This window comes from Globicephala melas, chromosome 1 (assembly GCF_963455315.2).
Source record: "Globicephala melas chromosome 1, mGloMel1.2, whole genome shotgun sequence".
NCBI classification, from domain to species: Eukaryota; Metazoa; Chordata; class Mammalia; order Artiodactyla; family Delphinidae; genus Globicephala; species Globicephala melas.
Window position 1 is genome coordinate 79291565 of NC_083314.1, and position 26437 is coordinate 79318001.

Below are 26437 nucleotides of genomic sequence, written 5' to 3' on the forward strand. Positions count from 1 at the left end.
CCTTGGACAAGTCAGTCAGTTTTCCTCTCAGGGCCTCTGTTTTCTCACCTCTCACCTGTAAAATAAGAATCTGGACTAGGACATCTAGAACTTTCTGGCTTTCAAGATTGTGTGTGTTGCTAAATTTGTCATGCTTTCCCAGAGGGGGAAGGACTCAGGTGGGACTGGGTTCTCCCTCTGTCCCGTCTTTTGGCCAGTCAGACCAACCCCAGAGAAGGTGGCTTCAGACCGTGAGCTCTTAGCCTAACAAAGCCTCTGTTGACACTGAGGAGGTCCGTTATGGGCCAGGCCTCACATGCTTTGCATGTTAATTGTTCCTCTTTCGACTGGCCATTCATGTGGGAATCACAGAGACCTAGGATTTATCTGCCTTTAACTGTTCTTCCAGCAGCTAGCCTGTAGGAATTGCCTCCTGAGAATTTTTTTACATAAGTGGTTTTACCAGATAGTTAAAACTGAAGCCCCAGACTATTTCACATTTAAACTTCACTCAGCCTGGATCTCTGCTCCCTTCCGGTGGGGTGGGGCTTCTGATCTGCAATGGGCCGATAGGAATTACAAACAGAACACAGGTAACTAGGTTGTGACTGGAGGCCTCCCCCTAAGCCAAGTGCTTGGCCTCTGTAAAGGCTGGTTGGAGGGCACAGGCCTTCTTTCCTAGCTTCCCAGTTCTCTGCTAGATTGGGATTGGCTTGGGTGCTTAGAATCACAATTACTGGGAAATTTGGATAATCTTAACCTATTTGATTAAGCTGTTAATGATAGCGAATGAGACCCCACAGCCTTTGTTAGCAGTTTACTTTTCTGATTTCCTTTCTTCTCACTGCTAGCTTTGGCTTCTAGAGGGTTGGACCCAGAGTTATAGGCAGCAGGAAACATGGCAGGGCCCTTGCCTGGTGTCATGTGGCCAGTGTGTTGCAGCTTGAAGCTCCCACCTCAGTGGGACTTACTACTGCCTCTTCCTCTCCTCTGCCCCCTCCTCAGACACAATGGGAATATCCTGTTGGACGCAGAAGGCCACATCATCCACATCGACTTTGGCTTCATCCTGTCCAGCTCACCCCGAAACCTGGGCTTTGAGACATCAGCCTTTAAGCTGACCACAGAGTTTGTAGACGTGAGTCAGGAAGGAGAGGTGTCTCACTGTGTTCTTTCTGTCGTGGGATGGGGAGCTGATGGGCTCCCCACAAATGGGGACAAACAGAACAGAAATGGCAATAAGTCAGGGTGAGGTTGGATGTCCTGGGAGGCTTCCTGCTTGATAAGAGTTGGGGAAGTAACGGAGTTTGGCACGTTTGCCCAAGGGAGGAAGTTCTGACACTGAGCCCCTTTGCGCACACAGCTCTCTCCTCTCCTCCCAGGTGATGGGCGGCCTGGATGGCGACATGTTCAACTACTACAAGATGCTGATGCTGCAGGGGCTGATTGCTGCTCGGAAACACATGGATAAGGTGGTGCAGATCGTGGAGATCATGCAGCAAGGTGGGGCTAGGGAGAAGCCAGGCGTTTGGCGATAGGGCGGTACCCATAGTGCCCTGCGAGTCCCACTTACGTTGGGGCCCTGGGGCATGGAACCTCCAGAAAGTTGATTACACCTCAAGACTGGGGGCGGGGCCTCCCAGAGCGTTTCCGGCTCTGATCCGGTGCCCTGTTTCACCTTCGGCACATTCCTCCTGATTCCTGACAGACCTAGTCCTGGGGGTGGGAGGGCGAGGCAGCAGAAACTACCTCCTAGGTGCATTCAGGGAAAGAACAGTCCCATCTCCAGCCTCCTGGTCCCTTCTCATCTCCCCACCCCTTGCTTAACTTTCATCACTCGGCTCTTCACCAACTCAGGTGTTTGCAGTCATTGGCCTTTGACCTCTGATTGCCCTCTCCTCAGACCTCTTCCCTGTCCCGACACTCAGCCCTTCTGCTCTGAGCCGAGACGGGTTCCTCTCTCATCTTTATCTACTTTCACTGCTGTTTCCTCACGGCCTTGCCATCTAGTCTTTTGTCCAGGATCCCTGGGCCCTCGTCCCCATTCCCTCAAGGCTGTGGTGTCCACCCGGTCTGAGCTGCCAGTATCCTCCTCCCCATCCCTGCCCCCACCCCACAGGCTGTCGCTGTTGCTCAGGAGCATCCCCGTCTGGCCCCGTGATGACGGTGGCCCAGGTCATCTGTGAGTGTCAGACGTAGCATAGGCAGAGGCCTGCAAGCAGATAAGTGCCCAGTTCAGGGCCCATTCCCTAGACGCTTCCCAGCCTGCCCTCTGGGTCCTAAGTCTGCTCCCTCCGCCCTTACTGGGGGAGATGTGTTGACCCTCTACCCTCGTGCCCTCACCTAGAGGGGCTTAGGATTGTGGGATAAAGAAGGGCCTCCTGCCAATTCTCCCTTCTCTGCCCAAGCAGAACTGCATCCACACTGTCAGGGATCTCTCTGAGGTGGGAGGGAAGGGGCACCTTAGATAGCCCGGCTCTGCACTGGCTGTGGTGGATGTTAGCACTGCCGCTCCCTCGTTTCCATCCGTGACCCTCTTCCCTTGCTGCTGCCCCCAGGTTCTCAGCTTCCTTGCTTCCATGGCTCCAGTACCATCCGCAACCTCAAGGAGAGGTTCCACATGAGCATGACTGAGGAGCAGCTCCAGCTGCTGGTGGAACAGATGGTGGACGGCAGCATGCGGTCTATCACCACCAAACTCTACGATGGCTTCCAGTACCTCACCAACGGCATCATGTGACATCCTCCTTCTCAGGCCCCGGAGCAGTGGGGGATTCAGGGGACCCTCCCTGGGAAGGCCCTTATCAGAGAAACCCTAAACCAGGAAGCCCCACCCACCCAGCCATCCACCAAGGGAAATGGAAGGCAAGAAATACAGAGGATCATGTGGTAACTGTAGAGCTTGCCGGGGGGTTGGGAGAACCAGCCGTGGGGTCCAAACTTGCTGGGGCTTCCCTGCCACCCCCCACCAGCTGTGTCAGTATTACCACCTGACAGACTCCAGGGCTCACTGCTCTCCAGAGAACAGAAGTGATAAATGTGAGGGACACTGGGGCCTTTCTTCTCCTCACTAGGGTTCGAGAGGTTCTTTCCGCAGGCCATCCTCTTAATGTGTCCTGGGTCCCAGGAAGGAGAAAAGAGTAGGTTCTTGGTACTAAGGACTTGATCCTGTGGTTGGCCTTTGGCCATGCTGCTGCCCAACTCTGTCACCTCCCAGGGACTGACCCCTAGCCCGAGTTCCCCTTGGTAGGTGGGCTTTGGCATAGGGTCCTGCACTTGCTGAGGTTCCCCATCCCAGGAGTGAGGAAGGGAAGAATCACAGCCCCTCCAGTCTGAGGGTATTGGCCTAGCTGTGGGGAATTCCTTGCCCTTATCCTTTCCCCACACCCAGGGAAATAGCTCTCAATTTTTTATTTTTAATTTTTGTTTGAAATAAAGTCCTTAGTTAGCCATCTGTGTCATTTCTGAGTTGTATTTTTTTTCAGGGGTAGGGAGTGAACAGATGCCTCTGTCCAGGATACAAAAGGCACCACACAGAACGAAGTGGAGGAAGATTGCTTTTTCCCTGCCTGTCTCAGTCAATACCACCACTTCCCTGAAGAAGGGCCTTCCCAGCTTTGTCACTCACCCCCTCCCAGACACGTCCACATTGTCTAAGTAAGTCACATAAAAAGAGGAGCTTGAATGGGGATTAAACCACGAGCAGTTTTAATGGTCTGGTTTTCTCCTTCCCCTTTCCCCCACTGTTAGTATTATTATTACTACAAGAATAAAGGATTCCTGAGAGCCTGTCCCCTCCTCTCCCTGGGACCCCCCCCCTAGACAGGACTCGTCTCCACCAACCTCCCCCCACCCCGCCCCGGATTTCTGGGGAAAAAAAAAAAGATAAGTGAAAGGCACTGCAGGGGTGGAGGGCTTGAGTGCCAGGGAGTCTCAGGGGGGGCACTAGGGCAAGGCCAGGGCTGCCATCTGTGCCCACAGGGGTTGAGGAGAGTGCCCCTGACCACCCCAGCATTGGGCCTTCCCGTCCTCCCACCACCACCCCCCGTCCCACATGGGGGGGGGGGGCTGCAACAAGAAAATAATTAGTGTTGGGCTCAGAAAGAAGGAATGGAGGACCCACTCTACTAGGACCCAAGGGCCAAACCCAAGGCAGGAACCTCAACTACCATTCTCAAAAGCTTGTCCTTGGGGGTTAGCGGGACAGGAGTTGAACAAAACATGAATTCTAATGGAACTCCCCAGCCCAGGGACCAGGCAGCAGCAGTGACCCAGGCTCCCAAGGAAGAGGGAGGGGCTAGTGAGTCCAGGCCTGGGCCCTAGTTGTCCCCACTGCCCCCTTGCCGAGCCCTGATGAACGCCATGCCGTGTGTGCGGAAATGGGTCTTGAGGTTGAGAGGGCTGTCGCAGCTCTTGCCACAGACCTTACATGTCAGTGGGCCTCCAGAAGCTGGCAAGGGTGAATCTCCCCCCTCTGGGTCAGACCTGGAAGGAGGGGCAGTTTCTTCCTCCCCATCCCCCAGGCCCAGGGCACTGGCACTCCCCACACCCCGTTTCTTCTTGTGGCTGATGAAACGGTGCCGGCTCAGGGAGCCAGGGGAGGCGAAACACAAGCCGCAGTCGAGGCACTGCTGGGCACCGCCATCCACCCTCAACCCCGCCATGAGGCTCTGCTCCGCTGAGCTGCTGCTCCGGTAGCGCAGGGGGCCGTGGCCTCCCGCCCCGGGGCCGCCCCTGGGGGACTTGGCTGGAGGTGTCGTGCTGTCAGGCTCCTCACTGCAAGAGTCAGAGGACTGGCGGCGTTTCCGTCCCGGCCCCTGGAGAAGAGAGTGAAGAAACCGGGCCTCCCGTCACCCCCCACCGTCCCTGGCACCCCTGCCCAGCTTCCTGAGGCCTCGGCTATAACCGCGCAGGCTCCTGCTCCCACAGCCCTCATGCAGCAGGGTGGGCCTCTGCCTACCTGGGCTCTGGCACCAGGGCCCCGAGCCAGGGCGTTCCCCCGGCCAGGGGACTGGGCCCCGAGCGGCAAGCCGTGCCGGACCTGGACGTGTTTCTCCAGGATCAGGCGGCTGCTGAAGGTGCGTTTTCCCTCTGTGCAATACCTAAAGGGGAGAGCGGGCAGGGTGGGCTCCAGCGCCACAGCCCAAAGACCAAGGCTCGTGGCTTGAGCAGAGGGAGGCCTCAACCGTCAGTCCACTCAGACCTAAGAGGCAGGTGGGAAGGTACTTTGGGGAACCAGGGTTGGGGGCACCCTGCCGGACAGAAAAGAGGAAGGGGGCCAGGGGGTAAGGGTTACCTGCATGGGTAAACTCGCTTGATACCCTCGTGATTGACCCTGACGTGGCGCCTCAGGCTGGGGGCGGAGCAGAAGGAGCGCTCACACAGGCGGCAGGGAAACTTCTTCACTGACTAGGAGAGCAGGGGTTGGGGGTCTCAGCCAGGCTCCATGCAGCACCCGATCTCCACTGCCACACAGGTCAATCCCAATGCTGCCCCTCCAGCCCATCTTGCTCCCCAGGGGCACCCCACTCACCTTGCCATGCTCCTTCTTCATGTGACCCACATACTCGTCACGCTCAGGGAACCAGGAGTGACAAAGGCCACAGGTCCAGCCTCCAGGGCCCCCACCCCCGCCCTTGACGCCTTTGCTCCCCAGTTCTCGCCGGGGCCGTTTGGTTGGGCGAGGAGGCTCAGGGGAGCTGGGCAGTTCTTCCTCTTCTGAGGATGAAGAAGACTCCTCAGTAGGGGCAGCTGCTCCTCCCCGAGACACAGCCAGCTCCTCAGGCTCAGTCTTGGGGGTCAGAAGGGCACCCCCGGCCCCTTTCCCAGGAGTCTCCTCCCCCGAGCGCCCAGACTGATGTGTGTTCTGTGAGAAGGAGACAAGGGGGGATGGCTGGTGTGGGGGAGGACCTGGCTTTGCCAGAGTCCTGGCTCTTCCCCTGCTCCCACTTCCGGAGGGGTCCCCGGTCAACACAGCTGGGCAACCCCGCCTCCATCCCTCGACCCCTGTACCTTGAGATGTTCCAGCATGGTCCTTTTTTGGGCAAAAAGCAGAGGACAAGATGGGCACTTAAAGACGCTGACACGCTGGGGCAGCAAGTGCTGGTCGAAGTGCGAGGAGAGGAGGGGTTTGTGAGTGAAGACTGTGTCACACATGGCGCACTTGTAGATCATCCTGGGCGGGTGGAGAAGACAGTGCAGACGTCCTGCCCCATCGAGGCCCAACCCCCTCCACCCGCCCCTCCTCACGCTCCCTCCCCAGGTCTCACTTGGCCTGCTGCGTGTGGAAGCTAGGATGCTGGGTGTAGAGGTGGGCGTGGGCGCTGGGTGCAGACTTGAAGGCCATGGGGCAGATGGGGCACTTGTGGAAAACCTCGCAGTGTGACGTCTGGATGTGGGACTTGATGGAGTTCACACCCCCAAACACCACTGCACAGCTGGGGCACCTTGGGGAGTAAGTAGGAGGCACCGTGGTGAGCTGCGGGCATCTCCACGGCCACCTCCAACCCCACACTCATTCACAGGGGCTGGGTGGACTCTAAGGAGTTAATCAGCGGTGGAACCCAGGCAACTGGAGGACAGAGGGAGCTGCAGCACCCAGTTCCCCAAGGGAGGCCTGCGGGGCAGAGAGGCAGAGCTGATGCTCTGGAGGGGGCCCCGCCTGCTCCCTCTCCGTGGGGAACGAAGGGAAGGCAGAGAGCGCCCTGGCTGCGTTTGCTAACACACTGGGGCTGAGTGATTCAACAGGAGAGATGGGGCTCACCTCTGTGAGGCCATCTGAAAGGCTGGTCCCAGGAGCCACGAGACCACCAAGTACAGGAGGAAAAGTGTTGAGGGACTATGGGGAGGAGAGATGGGAGGCACCTGTATCCTACGCGGCGAGAGAAATGCAGACAGGCCTCCCGGAGGTGGGTCTGAAAATTGGCTTGGAGAAAGTTGCCTCCACACTCAGGGCAGACGTGGGGAGGTCGGTTCTTATGCATGCGCTGGTGGGCGCTGAAGCTGCAGCGATTGGGGAGCATCATGGGGCAAGTTGGGCACACCTGTCGAGGAGTTGAAACCAGGTGAGTCTGTGAGGAGTGGCCTGTCCCCCATTCCTTCTGCTAACCAAGCCCCCACACCTTCCTAGATCCTGTCCCCATGGCATCTGGCTGTCCCCGTCCCAGGGAGGGGCTGGGAAAAGTAACTCACGTTGCTGGTGGCGCCAGGGGCGGGTGGCCCGAGCTGCTGGAAGTGGGCAGCCATGCCGGCCTTGTCCCGGCACTGCTCCTTGCACTCCAGGCAGCGGAAGCAGGTGTAAGCAGAGGTGGCAGGGGCGGCAGGTGGCTCGGCTGAGAGTGGCAGCACAGGGGCCTCAGCGGCAACTGCAGTTACGGCGGAGGAGGTGACGGCCCCGTCACCCTTGCCCAAGGCAGGCAAGGCTGGAGGTCCGAGGGCAGGTGGGACAGCCAGCAGGGGCGTGATGTCCGGCTGCCCCACCATCTGGTCCAGGGCCACCGGCCTCATGACCAGGTGTGAGCACTGCATGACGAGCCCCTTGTCCTTGTGCTCACGGGCATGCAGCAGCAGGCTGCACTTGTTGAAGAAGACTAGGCGGCGGGCACAGTGGTTGCAGGTGACCTCGATGCGCATGCTCCGGCGGTCATAGTGTCGCGCCAGGCTCTTCTCCAACGAGAAGGCGTCCCCACACTCGAGGCAGCGGTAGCCCGTGGGCGGCAGGGCCAGCCCGGCCTCAGCCGGTGGACTCAGGTTTGGCCGGTAGGCAGGCAGCAGGTTCTTGCTGTTGAGGATCTTGTTGAAGGCCTCCACCAGGCTGGACTGGGTCCGTGAGATCACCGTGCCACCCCCTGCCCCCGGCCCGGTGGCCGGCTTAGAGGGCTGCACCATCACCACCGAGGCACCGTTCACCTTCTGCCCCCCGGCCCCCAGCCCTGCCCTCCCCTCAGCCTTGGGCAACGCTTGGGGCACCAGACCCAGCACATTCTTAGCCATCGTCTTAGGGCTGGGGGCAGTGCCTCCAGGCAGAACCACGGCTTTGCGGGCCACACTGGCTGCCATCAGCATGGCAGTGCTTGCGTTCTGGATGGTGGCCACGGGCAGCACGGTGCCCTTTAGCCTTGTGCCATCACCCAGCTGGACACTCACCACCTTTGGACCCTCAGGGGTTGGGGTTGCGGGGGACAGCTTGAGGAGGCTAGCCTCTGCCAGGAAGCCCCCTTCAGGCAAGGGGGCAGGGGGATCAGGGTCTGAGGGGACCCGGGTTACAGTCCTTGTGATATTCCCGCAGGATGTTTTAATGGTCTTAATCCGTACCTTGAGGGGCCTAGAGGAGCTGGAGGAGGCAGGGGAGTCATTGCTGTCCTCATCTGCAGCCTCGGCTCCACTAGAGGGACTCTGGGGACTTCCCGGGGGAGACTTGTCCACTGGTCCCTCATCCTCTTCTTCCTTTAGGGGCTGAGAGCTGGGCACTTTAGGGGAGGCAAGAGGGCTCTGGTGCCCTGGAGACTTCTTGAAGAAGGACACCCCTGCAACCCGGGAAGGGGAGACACTGGCAGGGACGACTGTGGCCTCAGGGCTAGAGCCTGAGCCTGGGAGGCTCTGGGGATGAAGAGGGCTGCAGCTTTCCTGCTTCAAGGCCCCCAGCAGTGGGGGAGAACCAGGGGGCAGCAGGGCTGGGCCATTCTCCCGGGCCAGCTCAAAGGGAGAGGAGAAAGGAGGTGGGGTCATGGCCCCTTCCCGAGGTGGGGAGGGTGCAGAGGGAGGAAGGGGATCAGGGTGCTCCCCTGGCTCAGGCCCAAAATGAGCAAAGAGGTCCAGGGGAGCTTTGCCTTCCATGGATTTTTCTTTCCAGGTACCCCCACTGGGAGGAGCTGGAGAGTGTGGGGTTCCTGGAAGGGATGGCTCAGGGCCCCCAAAACCATTTTGCATCAGACGAGGTCCCACAGACCCCTCCTTAGTCACTCCCCCAGCCCGGGCCCCTTCCCCTCCTGAACTCCCAGCCAGGGACTCCGACTGCTCAGGACACACAGTGTTCTTGACAATGACGCTGACTGCTGAGACGTCTGGCGGTGGTATGCCATGGTCAGAGGCCTGGGCGGGCAAGCCAGGGCCATCCCCGGCAGCTGCTGCTGTTGCTTCTCCAGATTCACCTCCTATAATGGGTTCTGGCTTCCCTGGGCCTCCTGGCCCCTCATTTTCTTCTGGCCCAGAGTGTATGGCTTCATTTGCATCAATGTCGGGGATGTCAAAGGCAGCAAGGAGGTCATCAAAATCAGGGGTCTTCATGTCCCCCATGGCAACAGGTCCCAGACCTGAGGAAAACAGGAAAAAGAGAGACAAACTGAGACCTCTGGAAGCAGGAACGCTGGACCTCCTCCCTCAAGACCTCCAAATTCATCCGCTCTCAGAACTCACACACACTCTGACTTGGGTACACCTCCACCATAGTGCAAATCCTAGAGAGCTGGTGGAGGCACCTGTTTTACCAAACCCTAAAATTGAAAGAAATGTAGTATGCACTTTCCAGGGAGGACACCAAAATCCAGAGAAAGCAAAGGAAAAGAGACTTCTCAGAAATACAGACAAAAGGGACTTCCCTGGTGGTCCAGTGGTAAAGAATCCACCTTCCAACGCAGGGGACGCGGGTTTGATCCCTGGTCAGGGAACTAAGATCCCACATGCCGTGGGGGCAACTAAGCCCGCACGCCACAAATACTGAGCTTGTACGCCTCAACTAGAGAGCCTGCAGGCCGCAAACTGCAGAGCCCACGTTTTCTGGAACCCGCGCACCACAACTACAGAGCCCACACACCCTGGAGCCTGCGTGCCACAACGAGAGAAGCCCACACACTGCAACAAAAGATACATGCCTCAACGAAGATCCCACATGCCGCAACTAAGACCTGACGCAGCCAAAAATAAATAAAATAAATAAATCTTAAAAAAAAATACAGATAAGAGACAAGGGAGTAGAGACTGAGGGAGTTCAGTGAGCATCTTAGTTGAAACCACTTCAACCCCTCCTGTGCCCAGCACAGGATCAATTAGTCAATACTACTATTAAGGAGGAGGATGTACGTGATGCTCTAAGTTTAAGGGCTCATTCATGGCAGCATGGGATCCATTCATATTCTTCATGGATCTTCTGGGGGTCCACAGAGATCTGAAAGGCCATGTGTACAAAGGGGCATGTGACTTAAGACAAGATGTAAGAACTGATTCTAGTTCCAGCCTTATCAATGGCCTGCTGTACAAGCAAGTTACTCTACCGCCTTACTTTTGCTGTCTGAAAGAGCGGACAAGTAATCTATATATCATAGGGTTGTTCTGAGCATGACATGAATCACAAACATGAGAGCCAGAACCCAGAGTACGATTTATTATTACAGCTAGGACAACAAGGATATGCCAGGCCGAAGAGAAGCTGGGAGGGAATAAGCACTGGAAATCTAGGGCTGGGGTCAGAGACAAGAGTCAGGGGTCATGTAAGCTCAAGTCTGGGCCACTTGGGGTCATTACTAGCACCTGGAGATCTAGCTTGGTTAACAGGGCGAAGTGGGCTCAGGGAAGTTACCCAAGAGACCAAGATGGAAAGAATAAGACACAGGAACAGAAAGAGACAAAGAGAAGAAACGGGAAAACCATAACAGCAGTCTGGTCACAAGGGCCCCAGCCGAGGCCTCTCCTGTCACAAACACCTGCTGCTCGCTCACCTACCTTCCCAAGAGTGCCTGGCCCCCTCCTAGCCAACCCCTCCTCCTTCCCTCCCTCCCTCCTTCCCCATCTTGCTCTCTCAGGGCTGAAACTCCAGGGCATGAGCTTATCCAGCACAGCTGCCTCAACCGGGAAAAGCCAGGCCCCTCACCCCTGTCATTTCTGCTCTGAGCTCCTCACCCCAGTTTATCCCCAACTCACACTCCTCACCCTTTTCATTTTCCCTTGGCAACAGTGGCCCAGGAAGTCTCACCCAACCCCCATTTGTCCCAGTACAAAAAAAAAAAAAAGGTCCCACAAGACTTATGTGGCACTAAACCAACAAGAAGGCCAGCCTAGAGCTTGTGGGGGACCCAGGTGTGTTCCTTACCCATTTCTCCCCACAAGTGTTTCTATAACTAGGAAGAAGCAACTGAAAAAGTCTCTTTCCCTCCACATTCCCTGCCCTCAAGGCAAGCCATTTCCCAGGGCCAATTCTCTCACCTCTTTCCAGCCTTTAGACTGTAACTGGAGATAGTCCCAGCAGGTGGCAGCTGGCATTGCTGGGACCAAGATGGGGGTGGAGGGAGAGGGTACCAACTAGAGGAAGAACGAAAGGGGAGTGCTCCTCTCATCCCCCTCTACTTAATTTACAGGATCTGGGTTTAAACAAAGCCCTCCACCCCTTGCCTCTGCCCAGCTGGATCGCTAGGGCCCTCCCCTGGCCGGCTCCCTCCCGACCGCGAGAGACCAGAGCTACCCTCCGCTCAGGCCCTCAGAAAAGTGGGCTGGTGGAGCACAGATCAGTGGGGACTATGAGCAAACATCTGCAAACTTGCCTCCCCCAAGCAACTCCCCCTTTGGCGTCCAAGTGACTTAGAGGTCATCGGAGAGCCAGGAGCAGACAGTAGATCAAGAAGCGCAGCTCAAGGCCGAAGAGGCTTCCCCGCCCCACGGCTCAGGCCTTTCTGCGGCTGCTGCGCCCTGTCTCTTGGGCTCCAGCCCCCCTCCTTCCCTCTGTTCTTCCCCAAAAGCCAAAGGAAGGGGCTGAACAGGAAGAGGGTGAACTGGCCTGGGTCGGGTGGGGGCTCCGCGTCCCTTTCCCTGGCCCGGGGCCTGCTGCGCACAGGAGGGCGAGGGGCCGGCGGCCGGGGGCGATTAGGCTGCCGCCAAGCTGGGCAGCGGCCGGAATTAAGCCCCTGCCATCTGCCGAGGACCGGCGCGGGGAGCATGTCCAGGGTTGCGGAAAGGGGGCGGGGTGTACATGGGAGAAGCCAGAGGGGAAACTGAGGCGCGCCGCGCTTTTCTAGCTCTCACCAGCGTGCTAAGGGAAGGACGGGCCTTGGCCAGGCCAGGCCCTCGGGGAGCTGCCGCGCAGCACCTCCCGGCCCAAGACTACACCGGAGCAGGGAAGGTGTGGAAAGAGAGTAGTGGGGAGGGGACAGTTTTGCCAGACTCGCAGCTCTCCAGCCGGGGTCCGTCCCAACTCCGACCTCCTCCCCTCCCTCCCTGCGCAGCCTCCTCCCCCCGAGGGCTCCCGAGGCTCTCTCGAGACTGGGGAGGAATCGGAAGGCACGCCGCGGCCTGGGGCACGAGCCTGGGTCCCGTCCGGGCCCGGACGCTGACCCGTGCCCAGTCGGGGTGCAGGCTCCGCTCCGGCCTGGCCCAGTTCCCCCGCCCCCACCCCCGGACACGGACACCATTTTAGGTCGCGACATCCCGCAGCTTCCAGTCCCCGGGCCGCGCTTCGGACGCCTCTCGGGCTGGGGGCGCCAGGAGTTGGGGACCCCGACGCCCCTCCACGTTTACCCTGCTAGGGGCTGTGCTTTCAACAGGCTAGGAGTTTCGCCCACGTGCCCCAAGGAATGGGGGCGACGTCGGGGCCCCGGTAGAAGCCATCCCGGGGGGCGGCGCGGAGAGGGGGTAGTTGACCAAGTGGGGGAGGGGTGGGGGTATTTACCCGCCCCCCCAGGGGGCGGGGCCAAAGGCGGGTATTTACCCCAGGCACGCTTACTTGTTCCGCTCCCAGTGCGGGCCGAGACCCGGCGGTCTCTTCCCTGCTCCAGTCGCTGCCGCCGCCGCCGCCGCCGCCCTCCCCACGACCGCCGCTACTTCCTGCTTCTCTCCCGTTCAGCCTCCCCCTCCCTCAGCTCCCTTCGCGTTCCAGGTCTGGGCTGCCCGCTTTCGCACTCGCCATTGGCCAATACCCCCGTCGTTCAGTACTGCGCCCCGCCCAGCTCCGTACTGGGTTGGCCTTAAGTACTGCCGCTCGGAAACAGCTAGGCACAGGCTTCCCAGCCTCATTGGGCAAGAAGCCTAGTCCTTCTGGAGAAGCTTCTTCCCATTGGTTGCGCCGGGGCCCACTGCCCCATCTGTGCATCTCAAAAATGATTGGCCTCCGCCACTGTCGTTTAAAAAGAAGCCAGTCTGATTCCCTGTTTTCCTACAGGAGGATGTGACTATCCCAGGTGTGTCTCCGCCCCCTCACTCCCTATTGGCCGCGATCCCTGAAGCCTGCAGTTCACTTATGCAAATTTAGAGAACTCTCTGCTTCTATTTGTTGGGCAGGTTGAGGAGAACCGCGTTGGCCCCGAGTGGAGCCCGGATGTGTTGATCCGTTTGCGGTGTTTTCTCAAGCTAAACCCTAATGTCAGTCATGCCGTGCAGCAGTCACAGAATGGGACGTCACCGAAAGCACCACGTCATCTGGTTGACCATTTCCTCGTGGTTTTCCCACTGTCTAAATCGTCATATAATCTGAATGGATGGGGTCCTCGCACGGGTTAGCTCCTGGGCGATGGCGTCACCCACTGCTCCTCCCTCTGCAGGAGGGCTTGTAGCGGGGGCGGGATTTGGAGTGTGGAAGGCAGCGGCACCTGAAGCCTGGGACGGGCTTGCAGACCGGAAGTAGGGGAGAGGTGACGTTAGCGTGCTGGCGTGGCCTGGGCTATTTCCAAAGGGATCTTAAAGCGGCATTGTGGAACGCTTCCTAAGCACGGGGATGGGGGAGGGGGAAACCCGCCCCGTGTCCATTACCCATTTAAGAGTTCTCCTTTCCCCGCCCCCAGCACGGGGGGAGGGGGTGGAGTCGAGGCCGGTTTTCCCGCGCTTTGTTGCCCCGCCCCCTGGAGGCGGGGGAAGGGGAGGGGATGCTAGGAAATTGAGTTACCTTGATACTCTAATGCGCAAGCGCTTGCAGAGTTCGTCTGCAAATCCATCGTGCCAGCTCTTGCACACCCTAGCCGGCCGGCGAGCCTGCACATCCTGCCTTGCACACAGCCGGTGACAACCTGGATGTTGTTATTAAGGTGGATCTGTTACCCTGTCCAGGACCCCTGGACCCCGGACACTCTGGCGCGCCCTGAGAGTTTACGTGGGTAATAGCGACTGTATTGAGGTGTGAATCAGAACCTCTGGATGGGAATGTTGGGGCCACCACTTACCACATGGTTCCATCGGGCAAGTCGTTCAACCTCCCCGAACCAGTTTTTTCATGGATACAATTGGGATCATAATGCCCACCAGACATGATTGTGAGGATTTCAAGCGTTTAGAATGTAAAAGTGCTTTGTAAAGCGATGGGCAAATGGGATTAGTGCCCCCCTTTCCGGCGCCGTCTTTCTCAAGGTTGCCTGCAATTGCTCCAGCTCAGGGCGCCTCGTCCACCTCTAAACAACTAACTAGAATCGCATACTGGATGTAGCCAACCGGCATTCCATTCTCATCTCCTTCTCTGAGTCTTCCTGTATGGAGCCATAATTACTACTCATATACACGCACTATGTGTGGGACCTATTATGAGAATTTATGTATAGTAACTCATTTAATCGTTACCAAAACCCTGTGAGGGAAGTGCTATTATTAACTCCATTTTACTGAGCAGGAAACTGGCACAGACAGGTTCGGTTAGGTCACTTGCCCAAGGTCGAAGGCAGTGAAGTTGAAATTCTTAAGAGTGCAGACAGCTAAACACTTTTTCACATATTCCCTTGCCAGGAGGGTTCTGGATAGGTTTGTTCTTCAATTAGATACACTAATTGTATTTAAGAAATATTTTAGTTCAACTAATACTTCTTGAGCACCGTCTATAAGACACTGTTGTGGGCACTGGGGATACAGCAGTGAACAGAACAGACAAGAATCCCTGTCCTTATGATACATACATTCCTGTGGACAAGACCATAAATATGATAAGTGAAAAATATACAGAACCATGTAAGAAATTGCCCAGGAGAAAAATAAAGCAGGGCTATCAAGCCATGAAAAGACATGGAAGAACTTTAAATGCACATTGCTAAGTGAAAGAAGCTAATCTGAAAGGGCTATATACTGTATGATTCCAACTATGTGACATTCTGGAAAAGGCAAAACTATGGAAACAATAAAAAGACCAGTAGTTGCTAAGGTTTTGGGTGGAGCGAGGGATGAATGGGTGGAGTATAGGGGATTTTTAGTGTAGTAAAACTATTCTTGGGACTTCCCTGGTGGTGCAGTGGTTAAGAATCCACCTGCCAATGCAGGGTACACGGGTTCCATCCCTGGTCCAGGAAGATACCACATGCCACGGAGCAACTAAGCCCACGTGCCACAACTACTGGGCCCGCGCACCTAGAGCCCGTGGTCCACAACAAGAGTAACCACTGCAGTGAGAAGCCCGCGCACCGCAATGAAGAGTAGCCCCCGCTCATAACTAGAAAAAGCGTGCAGCAGCAAAAACCCAAGGCAGCCAAAAATAAATTAATTAAAAAAAAAAACTATTCTTTATGACACTGTAATAGTTGTTACATGACATTATACATTTGTCAAAAGCCCTAACGTAAGATATGGACTTTAGTTAATAATATACCAATATTGATTCATTAATTGTAACAAAAGTACCACTAATACAAGATGTTAATAACAGGAGAAACTAGGGGAAAGGAAGCATATGGAAACTCTCTGTAATTTCTGCTCAACTTTTCTATAACCTAAAACTGCTCTAAGAAATAAAGCCTATTAATTTTTTTTAAATGTGAAAAAGCAAAGCAGGGAAGGCGGACAAGACATGTGAGGAGGGATGCAATTTTAGATAGGGTAGACAGTGAAGGCCTTTCTGAGAAGGTGGCATTTAAGTAAAGGCTGAAAAGTTGTGAATGAGCCATGCAGGTATCTGGAACAAGAACATACCAGGAAGAGGGAACAACTACAAGGTTTTGAGGTGGGAGCGTTTTCCAAAGAGGTAAGGGGGTGGGAGGAGTGGATCAGATCATGGGATGCTTTGGGGGTTAATGGAAGGACTTTGGCTTTCTCTCAAAGTAAGACGGGAAGGTGACAAATAACATGGTGGCCTGACTTACCCTTTTTTTAAATAAATAAATAAATAAATAAATTTATTTATTTTTGGCTGTGTTGGGTCTTCGTTGCTTTGCATGGGCTCTCTCTAGTTGTGGCGAGTGGGGGCTACTCTTCATTGCGGTGCAGTGCGTGGGCTTCTCATTGCAGTGGCCTCTCCTGTTGCAGAGCACGGGCTCTAGGGATGTGGGCTCAGCAGTTGTGTCACGCAGGCTCAGTAGTTGCGGCTCGCGGGCTCCAGAGCGCAGGCTCAGTAGTTGTGTCACAAGGGCTTAGTTGCTCCGTGGCATGTGGGATCTTCCTGGACCACGGATGGAACCCATGTTGTGTCCCCTGCATTGGCAGGCGGATTCTTAACCACTGCGCCACCAGGGAAGTCTCCTCACTTACCTTTTAAAAGGGTAGGATGTGGGGTACAAGAAAAAGAAACTCAAAAATTTGGGGCCTGAGGAAGTAGAAGAATGATGTTACCATTTCCTCAGCTGGGAAGACTGCAGGAGAAGCAGGTTCTGGGGTAAGTTCAACAGCTCAGCATATATATATTCATATATATATATATATATATATATATACTTGAGAGATATACATTTGAGTGTCATCAGTTTTAGAAAGTATTTAAAATCTGGGTCTTTACACTAACAATGAAATATCAGAAAGGGAAAGTAAAAAAAAAAATCCCTTTTAAAATCACATCAAAAAAAATAGGGCTTCCCTGGTGGCAAGTGGTTGAGAGTCCGCCTGCTGATGCAGGGGACACGGGTTCGTGCCCCGGTCCGGGAGGATCCCACATGCCGTGGAGCGGCTGGGCCTGTGAGCCATGGCCGCTAAGCCTGCGCATCCGGAGCCTGTGCTCCGCAACGGGAGAGGCCACAACAGTGAAAGGCCGCGTACCGCAAAAAAAAATAAAAATAAAAATAAAATACTTAAGAATAAACGTGACCAAGGAGGTGAAAGACTTATATGCTGAGAACCATAAAACATTAATAAAGGAAACTGAAGATGATTCAGAGAAATGGAAAGATATCCCATGCTCTTGATTGGAATAATTAATATTGTTAAAATGGCCATACTACCCAAAGCAATCTACAGACTTAATGCAATCCCTATCAAATTAAGCATGACATTTTTCACAGAACTAGAACAAACAATCCTAAAATGTATATGGAACCATAAAAGATCCAGAATTGCCAAAGCAATCCTGAGGAAAAAAAAAAGAGCTGGAGGCATAACCCTCCCGGATTTCAGACAATACTACAAAATTACAGTAATCAAAACAGCATGGTATTGGCACAAAAACAGACATATATATCAAAGGAACAGAATAGAGAGCCCAGCAATAAACCCACATACCTACGGTCAATTAATCTTCTACAAAGGAGGCAAGAGTATACAATATGCAACACCACCTTCTCTTCAGCAAGTGGTGTTGGGAAAGCTGGACAGCTCCATGTATATCAGTGAAGTTAGAACACACCCTCACACCATACACAAAAATAAACTCAAAATGGCTTAAAGACTTAAATATAACACATGACACCATAAAAATCCTAGAAGAGAACAGAGGCAAAACATTCTCTGTCATAAATCTTACCAGTGTTTTCTTAGGTCAGTCTCCTAAGGCAATAGAAATAAAAGCAAAAATAAACAAATGGGACCTAATCAAACGTATAAGCTTTTGCATAGCAAAGGAAACCATAAACAAAATGAAAAGACAACCTACAGACTGGGAGAAAATATTCGCAAATGATGCAACTGACAAGGGTTTAATTTCCAAAATATACAAATAGCTCATACAACTCAATAACAAAAAAACAAACAACCCAATCCAAAAAATGGACAGAAGACCTAAATAGACATTTCTCCAAAGAAAACACACAGATGGCCAACAGGCACTTGAAAAGATGCTCAACATTGCTAATTACAGAAATGCAAATCAAAGCTATAATGAGGTACCACCTCACACTGGTCAGAATAGCTGTCACTAAGAAGTCTACAGGGACTTCCCTGGTGGCACAGTGGATAAGATTCCACGCTCCCAATGCAGGGGGCCTGGGTTTGATCCCTGGTCAGGGAACTAGATCCCACATGCATGTCGCAACTAAGAATTCGCATGCCACAACGAAGGAGCCCATGTGCTGCAACTAAGGAGCCGGCGATTCATGACTAAGACCTGGCACAACCAAAATAAATAAATAAATAAATTTTTTTTAAATGTTTACAAATAACAAATGGAGAGGGTGCAAAAAAAAGGGAACCCTCCTACACTGTTGGTCGGAATGTAAACTGGTGCAGCCACTATGGAAAACAGTACGGAGGTTCCTCAAAAATCTAAAAATAGAGTTGCCATATGATCCAGCAATCTCACTTCCAGACATATATCCAGACAAAACTATAATTTGAAAAGATACATGCACTCCAGGGTTCATAGCAGCACTATTTAAAATAGCCAAGATATGGAAGTAACCTAAATGTCCATCGAGAGATAAATGGATAGAGAAGATGTGATATTAAAAAAACGAAGATGTGGTGTGTATATATATATATATATATATATATATATATATATATGTATGTGTATATATATATATATATATATATGTATATAAAATGAAATAATGCCATTTGCAGCAACCCGGATGGACCTAGAGATTATCATACTAAGTGAAGTGCCAAAAAGAGAAAGACAAATACCATATGATATCACTTATATGTGGAATCTAAAATATGATAGAAATGAACTTATTTACAAAACAGAAACAGACTCACAGGCATAGAAAACAAAGTTATGGTTACCAAAGGGGAAAGGGAGTGGGGGAGGGATAAATCTGAAGTTTGGGATTAGAAGATACAAACTATTATATACAAAGTAGATAAACAACAAGAATTTACTGTATAGCACAAGGAACCATATTCAGTATCCTGTAGTAAACCATAATGGAAAAGAATATGACAAAGAATATATATATAATATAAATACTACATATATAGTATATATATAATATAAATACTATATATATAGTGTGTGTATATATATATATATATATATATAACAAGCACTTTGCTGTACACCAGAAACTAACATAACATTGTAAATCAACCATACTTTAATAAAAAAATAAAATAAAATCTGGGTCAGAGTGGATGAGATTACCAAGGGAATGTAGAGAAAAAGTCCAAGGACTGAGCCATGGGGAACTCTAAAGTTTAAAGGTCAGGGAGGTGAACAGAATCAGTAAAGGAGACTGAGAAAGATCAAAGAGGAAGGAGGGAACCAGGAGAGGATTGTGTCCTTGAAGTCAAATAAAGAATGTTTCAAGGAGGAGGAAAGAATAATGACCTGTCAGATGCCACTAGAAGATCAAATAAGGTGAAGCCTGAGAACTGACCAATGAATTAAGCCAAATGGAGGTCATGGGTGATCATGATAGGAACAGATTAGGTGGATTGAGGGCAACAAAAACTTGCCTGTAGTGGGTTCAAAAGAATGGAGTAGGGCTTCCCTGGTGGCGCAGTGGTTGAGAGTCCGCCTGCCGATGCAGGGGACACGGGTTCGTGCCCGGTCCGGGAAGATCCCACATGCCGCGGAGCGGCTGGGCCCGTGAGCCATGGCCGCTGAGCCTGCGCGTCCGGAGCCTGTGCTCCGCAACGGGAGAGGCCACAACAGTGAGAGGCCCGCGTACCGCAAAAAAACAAAAAAAACAGGAGAATTATTTGAAAATCTGTTTAAGGAAGGGTGTATCCCTGGTCCACACAGCAATTTGACTGCTCCTTCTCCACCACAGCAGAAACCTGGAAGTTTATGCTCCAGAGAGGGCAGGAATATTATTCTAAAAACAGGAGGCCTGAAAGAACATTTACCTCCTATATTCTGAGAACCCCAGCCCTTTCCCCCAGCTCAGTACCCAGAACACTAGCAATCAGAACTATAGTCTCCAAGTAGGAGACTGGAATAGGTTTGCTTTGGAGAATCTGATCTAATGATACTTACACTGGGGGTTTCCCCAGGAAAAGACCTGGCCAGGTCATCCTACAGAGAACCTTACAGCTAACAGCTCCCCAAAAAGGCTCAAAAATATTGTCTCCCACACACCCTGAGAAAGTAAAACGTACCTGTGACTGAGACAGTGCAATTCTGGCCTGCCACTCATCAAGCTGGGATAATAGACGCAGAAAGCCAGTAACGTTAACAAGAAACACTATTTTTCCCAAGCTATGTAGCAGTAAAATTCATAACGACCCCTTTCTGTGACTACTGCTTTCTTACTCACTGAAAAAATTGTTCTCTAAAATCATAAACTATAAGAAACATTGCTCTTTGAAAGGATATCAGTAAGAATGAATCATTCTTCTTTTGCCTGAAGGATCCAAGTCACATTGAGACAGAGAAGCAGCCTTGATTTACAGCCCAGGTGCAGAGCTTTAAACAAGGGATTTCTGGACACAGTATTCTACATCAATGTTTACTTCATAGTCCAGAGCTGATATTAACCTCTTTACACAGATCCCTATTTACTTTGAACCTCTAAGAACTCTGCTTCATTTAAATTTCACCTAAGCTTCACCCTTGCCCCCAATCCTGCAGCACACATATCTTTTCCACTGTTTCATTAGATCTCATATTTCGCTCGGTCTGTGATCTCGCTCACTGCCACAGGCCAATAAGCCCATCCTGGCCGTTAGCTGGTTGGGCTAGAACAACTCTCTCAAAGAAAACTGGAGGCTTTGGTCCACCAAAGCAAGAGTAAACCAAGAAGGAAGTCCAGTGGAATATGGGAAATAGGATGCAACACAGAGAAGAAGCCAGGAGAATCCCCAGCACGAGATCACAGGCGAGGTCACAGGGGAAAGGGCAAAGAGGCCAGAGAGGCTCCAGCAAAGAATCCCCAGGATGAGAGTGAAGGGGGATCACAGGAGAAAGTAAGATTGACTGATGCTTTCAGAGGAGATCTAGGCAGTTGGAGAAGAGTTTGGGGTCAATTAGTAATAGCTAGAGAACAAAAAGCATTTCAAGGAAGAGAAAGTATCATATTGACTCATCTATGAATATCATTTGCATATTCAAAATAATGTAAATTATGAATAGTCCTTTAACCAAAATTGTTACATAATTATACGGGGAAAATGGGGGAGGGAGGAGGAGGATTGAAACAGCCGAGTCTTTATCTTCCATTTTAGAAATCAGTGCATAATACTATTAAGTAAAAAATCAAGTAGTCACTCTATGTTATATAGAGACATGATAAGAGATAATTAATAAAATAGCAGGTACAAGATTTGAAGGTGGTTGCTTCTAGGTAGGAGGAAATGGGGAGTGTGGGCCAGGAGGTGTTGTTTACAGGTATTATAACTGTTTAACTCCAAATTATGTGCATGTATAACTAAAAACAAAACTAAAATAGGAAAAGATAGAACTAAAATCTTGAGCATAACTGCATATTGGTTGGAAGGGATTGATTAAAGTTATTCTAATGTTTTTGTTTTGATATATTAATTGATTTTTTTTTTTCCCACACAGTGCTGCATGTGGGATCTTAGTTCCCCGACCAGGGATTGAACCTGTGCACCCTGCAGTGGAGGCGCGGAATCCTAACCACTGGACAGCCAAGGAATTCCCTTAATTAATTTTGATTGTTAAATGTTCATGTTAAAATTTTTAATTTAAATATTAATGGAACCAGAGCGTGTAATTTCCAAACATGTAAGAAGAAAAAAAAGAATAAGGGGTGAGAAACTTCAAATCGTCCAAAAGAAGACAAGAAAGGGGAAAAATAAATAAGAGAAAACTCTGGACAGATGAAAAGCACCCAATTTTTTTTGTAGAAATGAATCCAGTGATAACATAATCACAATCAATATAAATGGAGTAAATTCTCCAGTCAAAATACATAGTTTGTTAGACTAAATAAAAATTAATATCCAGCTATATGTCAATTACAAGAGGTATAACAAAAATGTAAGAAAAAAAGTTAAAAGTAAAAGAACAGAAAACATATATGTGCCAGGCAAATACTAAACAAACAAAAAAAACCCTGTGTAGATATATTAATATTAGATAAAATAAAATTTATGACTAAAAGTATGAACTAGAGATAAAGAGACCTGCCACATTGATATGTTTTAATTCACCACGAAGACATAATTATAAACCTATATTTCTTAATGATACAGCTTCAAATTTATAAAGGAAAACTTTCAGAACTCCCAGGAGAAATTGACAAATCCACTACAATTGTGGGAAATTTTAACATATTTCCCTCAGTTAATTGATGGATCAAGAAAAAAAGTGTTTTTCAGTAAGGAGATTTGAACGACACAGTTAAAGGTTTGGCATATTGAACTTATCTAAAACCCTGCAGCCAATAATTGGGAGCACATATTCTTTTCTTGTACACGTACAACATTTTTAACAGATTTATTGAGGTATAACTGACATATAAGAAGCTGCACGTATTTAAAATGTACAATATGATGTTTTGATTTAGTATACATCCACAAAACCATCACCACCATCAAGATAATGAACATACTCATCAACCCCAAAAGTTTACTCATGCCCCTGTTGTCTTGGGTGGCAGCATAACCCGCTTAAATATTACATATACCACCTCTTGCAGCTAATTGTGACCATGTGACTACATTCTAACTATGTATGTAAACATAAAAAAGATGTGAGTAGTGTTCGCTGGATGGATCTATCAGAAAACTCCTTGAAGGAAGGTCAGTCAGCTGGCATATACTCTCTTTAATTCTTTAGTCCTTTTTTCCCATCTCCCCTCTTTCTGTTTCCTGTCTAGAGCGATGATTGAAGGATCTTGTGATTTGGAGGCACACTGAGGATGGAAGCCACAGGCTAAGGATTGTAGAGAGACAGTTACAGGGAGTCTGAGAACCTGATGAATCCCTGAGGACACTACATCAGCCCTGAGCTGTCTACACCCAGACTTTATCACCTGTCAGGAAAAACTAACTTCCATCTAGTTTAAGTCTCTGCTATTTCCAGTCTCTGTAACAGACATAAATGCAATCCAAGTTGATACATAGTTGGTACTAGAAGTGGGGTAGTGCCTTAACAGTATCTAGAATGTGGCATTAGCTTAGGGGAAGTTTGTTGGGCAAGTGTGTAGGGAGGATCCACTCCTTTGCAGCCTGGAAAGCTGGCAACCCTCAGTATTTGCAAAACCACTTGGTCAAATGGTTGCTCATTGTATCTTAGAAAGCCATTAAGAAGGGCTTCCCTGGTGGCACAGTGGTTAAGAATCCACCTGCCATTGCAGGGGACACAGGTTCAAATGGAAGCAGTTCAGAATGGTAGCTGCTAAATAGTCACCCTGCCAGGAGCTAACACTGTGGACCCAATCCTTTCTCAAGCACCTTCTGTTGAGAGGTCTGTGCCTACCCAGTGCAAGACTCCCAGCAAAGACCAGATTAACAATGTTATCTTCCCCTTCAAACCCTGGGGAGTAATTAGGGAAGATGGTCAGAGCACAGAAACCAACATGCAGAATATGAGTTTTTAGGCCTAATATGATGTGTAAGATCTTTGGCCATAGTAACTCATGCTTAAGAATTGACTGGAAGCTTACTAGTTATTTTAGGAAGCTATGTTAACAAAAACATACACACAAAACCCATATCTGGCCTGCAACAGCTATGGCTGTAAGCTAAAACATCCTGAACCTCCTACACAGAAGTGGCTCCCTCTAGAGGTGCTGCCAAAGCTGTGTAGCCCTTAGAGAGGGTGTCACCCACAGGGGCCTGTTCAGATGGGCCATGAGGGATGATGGACAAGAAACAACCTCCCTGAGGACAGAGCAAGGGACCATGGGAAACAGTGAGGATTTTCCTAGGGGGCAGAACCAGGGGAAGCCAGATAGACCAACCAAGGAACTTACTCCTGTGTTGGGGCAGGTGGTCCTTGACCCCCAGATTTGATATACACTGTTGTTCTGGTTATCTATTGCCACCTCAAAATTTAGTGGATTAAAATAACAATTATTTGTTGGGACCTAATCAAACTTATAAGCTTTTGCACAGCAAAGGAAACCATTAAAAAAAAAAACAAAGACAACCTACAGAATGGGAGAGAGTATTTGCAAATGATGTGACAAACAAGGGCTTAATCTCCAAAATATACAAATAGCTTATATAACTCAACAACAAAAAAACAAATAGGGGCTTCCCTGGTGGCGCAGTGGTTGAGAGACCGCCTGCCGATGCAGGGGACACGGGTTCGTGCCCCGGTCCGGGAGGATCCCTCATGCCACGGAGCGGCTGGGCCTGTGAGCCATGGCCGCTGAGCCTGCGCGTCCAGAGCCTGTGCTCCGCAACGGGAGAGGCCACAACAGTGAGAGGCCCGCGTACCGCAAAAAAACAAAAACAAAAACAAATAACTGGGGCTTCCCTGATGGCACACTGGTTGGGAGTCCGCCTGCCAAAGCAGGGGACATGGGTTAGAGCCCTGGTCCAGGAGGATCCCACATGCCCCAAAGCAACTAGGCCCGTGCGCCACAACTACTGGGGCCTGAGTGCCTGGAGCCCATGCTCTGCAACAAGAGTAGCCACCACAATGAGAAGCCCACACACCACAACGAAGAGTAGCCCCTGCTCGAGGCAGCTAGAGAAAGCCAGCGCGCAGCAACGAAGACCAAATGCAGCCAAAAATAAAATAAATAAAACAAACAAACAAGGATATCGAAAAATGGGCAGAAGATCTTAATAGACATTTCTCCAAAGAAGACATACAGATGGCCAGTAGGCACATGAAACGATGCTCAACGTCACTAATTATTAGAGAAATGCAAATCAGAGCTACAATGAGGTACCACCTCACACTGGTAAGAATGGCCATCATTATTTATTTATTTATTTTTGGCTGCGTTGGGTCTTCTTTGCTGCGCGCGGGCAGCGAGCGGGGGGGCTACTCTTGTTGCGGTGCGCAGGCTTCTCATTGCGGTGGCTTCTCTTGTTGCGGAGCATGGGCTCTAGGCGTGCGGGCTTCAGTAGTTGTGGCACTTAGGCTCAGTAGTTGTGGCTCGCGGGCTCTAGAGCGCAGGCTCAGTAGTTGTGGTGCACGGGCTTAGTTGCTCCATGGCATGTGGGATCTTCCCGGACCAGGGCTCGAACCCGTGTCGCCTACATGAACAGGCGGATTCTCAACCACTGTGCCACCAGGGAAGAGAATGGCCATCATTAAAAAGCCTACAAGGGACTTCCCTAGTGGCTCAGTGGTTAAGAATCTGCCTGCCAATGCGAGGGACACAGGTTTGAGCCCTGGTCCGGTAAAACCCCACATGCCATGGAGCAACTAAGCCCATGCACCACAACTACTGAGCCTGCGCTCTAGAGCCCGGGAGCCACAACTACTGAGCCCGCGTGCCACGACTACTGAAGCCCGTGCACCTAGAGCCCATGCTCCGCAACAAGAGAAGCCACCCCAATGAGAAGCCCTCGCACTGCAACAAAGAGTAGCCCCTGCTTGCCGCAACTAGAGAAAGCCTGCACGCGGCAACGAAAACCCAACACAGCCAAAAATAAATAAATTAAATAAATAAATAAAAAGTCTACAGATAACAAATACTGGAGAGGGTGTGAAGAAAAGGGAACCCTCCTACACTGTTGGTGGAAATGTAATTTGGTGCAGCCATTATGGAAAACAGTATGGAGGTTCCTCAGAAAACTAAAAATAGAATTACCATATGATCCAGCAATCCCACTCCCGGGCATATACCTGAACAAGACTTGAATTCAAAAAGATACATGCACCCCTATGATGATAGCAGCATTATTCACAATAGCCAAGACATGGAAACAACCTAAATATCCACCGACAGGAATGGATAAAGAAGATGTGGTACATGTATACAATGAAATACTCCTCAGCCATAAGAAAGAACAAAATAATGCCATTTGCAGCAACATGGATACAACTAAAGATTATCATACTAAGTGAAGTAAGTCAGAAAGTGAAAGACAAATACCATATCATATCACTTACGTGTGGAATCTAAAATACGGCACAAATGAACCTATCTATAAAACAGGAAGAGACTCACAGACATAGAGGTCAGACTTGTTGCCAAGGTGGGGAGAGAGGGAGGGAGAGGGATGGGCTGGGAATTTGGGGTTAGTAGATGCAAGCTGTTACATTTTTTAAATTTTTATTTAATTAATTTTTGGCTGTGTTGGGTCTTCCTTGCTGCGCGCGGTTTTTCTCTAGTTGTGGTGAGCAGGGGCTACTCTTTGTTGCAGAGCACGGGCTCTAGGTGCATGGGCTTCAGTAGTTGTGGCACGTGGGCTCAGTAGTTGTGGCTCGCAGGCTTCAGAGCGCAGGCTCAGTAGCTGTTGCACACGGGCTTAGTTGCTCCGCAGCCTGTGGGATCTCCCCAGACCAGGGCTCGAACCCATGTCCCCTGCATTGGCAGGGGGATTCTTAACC

At 50.8% G+C, this 26437-nt stretch overlaps 2 protein-coding genes across 10 annotated transcripts in view; one reads left to right on the forward strand and one right to left on the reverse strand.

Annotated features, from left to right (window-relative positions):
* The window catches only part of PI4KB (phosphatidylinositol 4-kinase beta), a 28854-nt gene extending 25423 nt beyond the window's left edge, over nucleotides 1-3431 (forward strand). For 6 of the 7 annotated variants that reach the window (XM_030846257.3, XM_030846258.3, XM_030846267.3 and 3 more), the window contains 3 exons: nucleotides 985-1117; nucleotides 1362-1482; nucleotides 2538-3431. In XM_030846257.3, coding sequence (XP_030702117.1) covers nucleotides 985-1117; nucleotides 1362-1482; nucleotides 2538-2719 — 436 coding nt within the window. In that variant the 3' untranslated portion in view covers nucleotides 2720-3431. Of the gene's footprint in view, nucleotides 1-984; nucleotides 1118-1342; nucleotides 1483-2537 lie in introns of all 7 variants that reach the window. The other variant, XM_060299534.2, reaches the window with a different exon arrangement.
* Nucleotides 3432-3664: 233 nt separating this feature from the next.
* ZNF687 (zinc finger protein 687) lies at nucleotides 3665-12817 on the reverse strand. Of its 3 annotated transcripts, none has more exons than XM_030846248.2 (9): nucleotides 12686-12817; nucleotides 7171-9290; nucleotides 6844-7022; nucleotides 6249-6425; nucleotides 5992-6154; nucleotides 5513-5845; nucleotides 5276-5388; nucleotides 4940-5081; nucleotides 3665-4796 (listed from the first exon to the last, which is right to left on the reverse strand). In XM_030846248.2, exons 2-9 carry the CDS (start codon nucleotides 9271-9273, stop codon nucleotides 4299-4301), a joined length of 3708 nt encoding a protein of 1235 aa, XP_030702108.1. In that variant the 5' UTR covers nucleotides 9274-9290; nucleotides 12686-12817; the 3' UTR covers nucleotides 3665-4298. The 3 variants fall into 3 exon arrangements, with proteins under 3 accessions (XP_030702108.1, XP_030702110.1, XP_030702111.1); XM_030846250.3 differs by having other exon boundaries at nucleotides 12671-12757; XM_030846251.3 differs by lacking the exon at nucleotides 12686-12817 and adding an exon at nucleotides 11176-12158.
* Between the last annotated feature and the right edge of the window lie 13620 nt (nucleotides 12818-26437).

Bases quoted from the DNA above. Each gene is read 5' to 3' on its own strand.
- ZNF687 (XM_030846248.2), bottom strand. From the start codon at position 9,273: ATGGGGGACATGAAGACCCCTGATTTTGATGACCTCCTTGCTGCCTTT. The intron at 6,426-6,843 runs GTGCCTCCCATC...TTACTCCCCAAG, and splicing joins TCTCGCCGCGTAGGATACAG to GTGCCCCAGCTGTGCAGTGG. The intron at 4,797-4,939 runs GTAGGCAGAGGC...TCTCTTCTCCAG, and splicing joins GCCCTGGTGCCAGAGCCCAG to GGGCCGGGACGGAAACGCCG.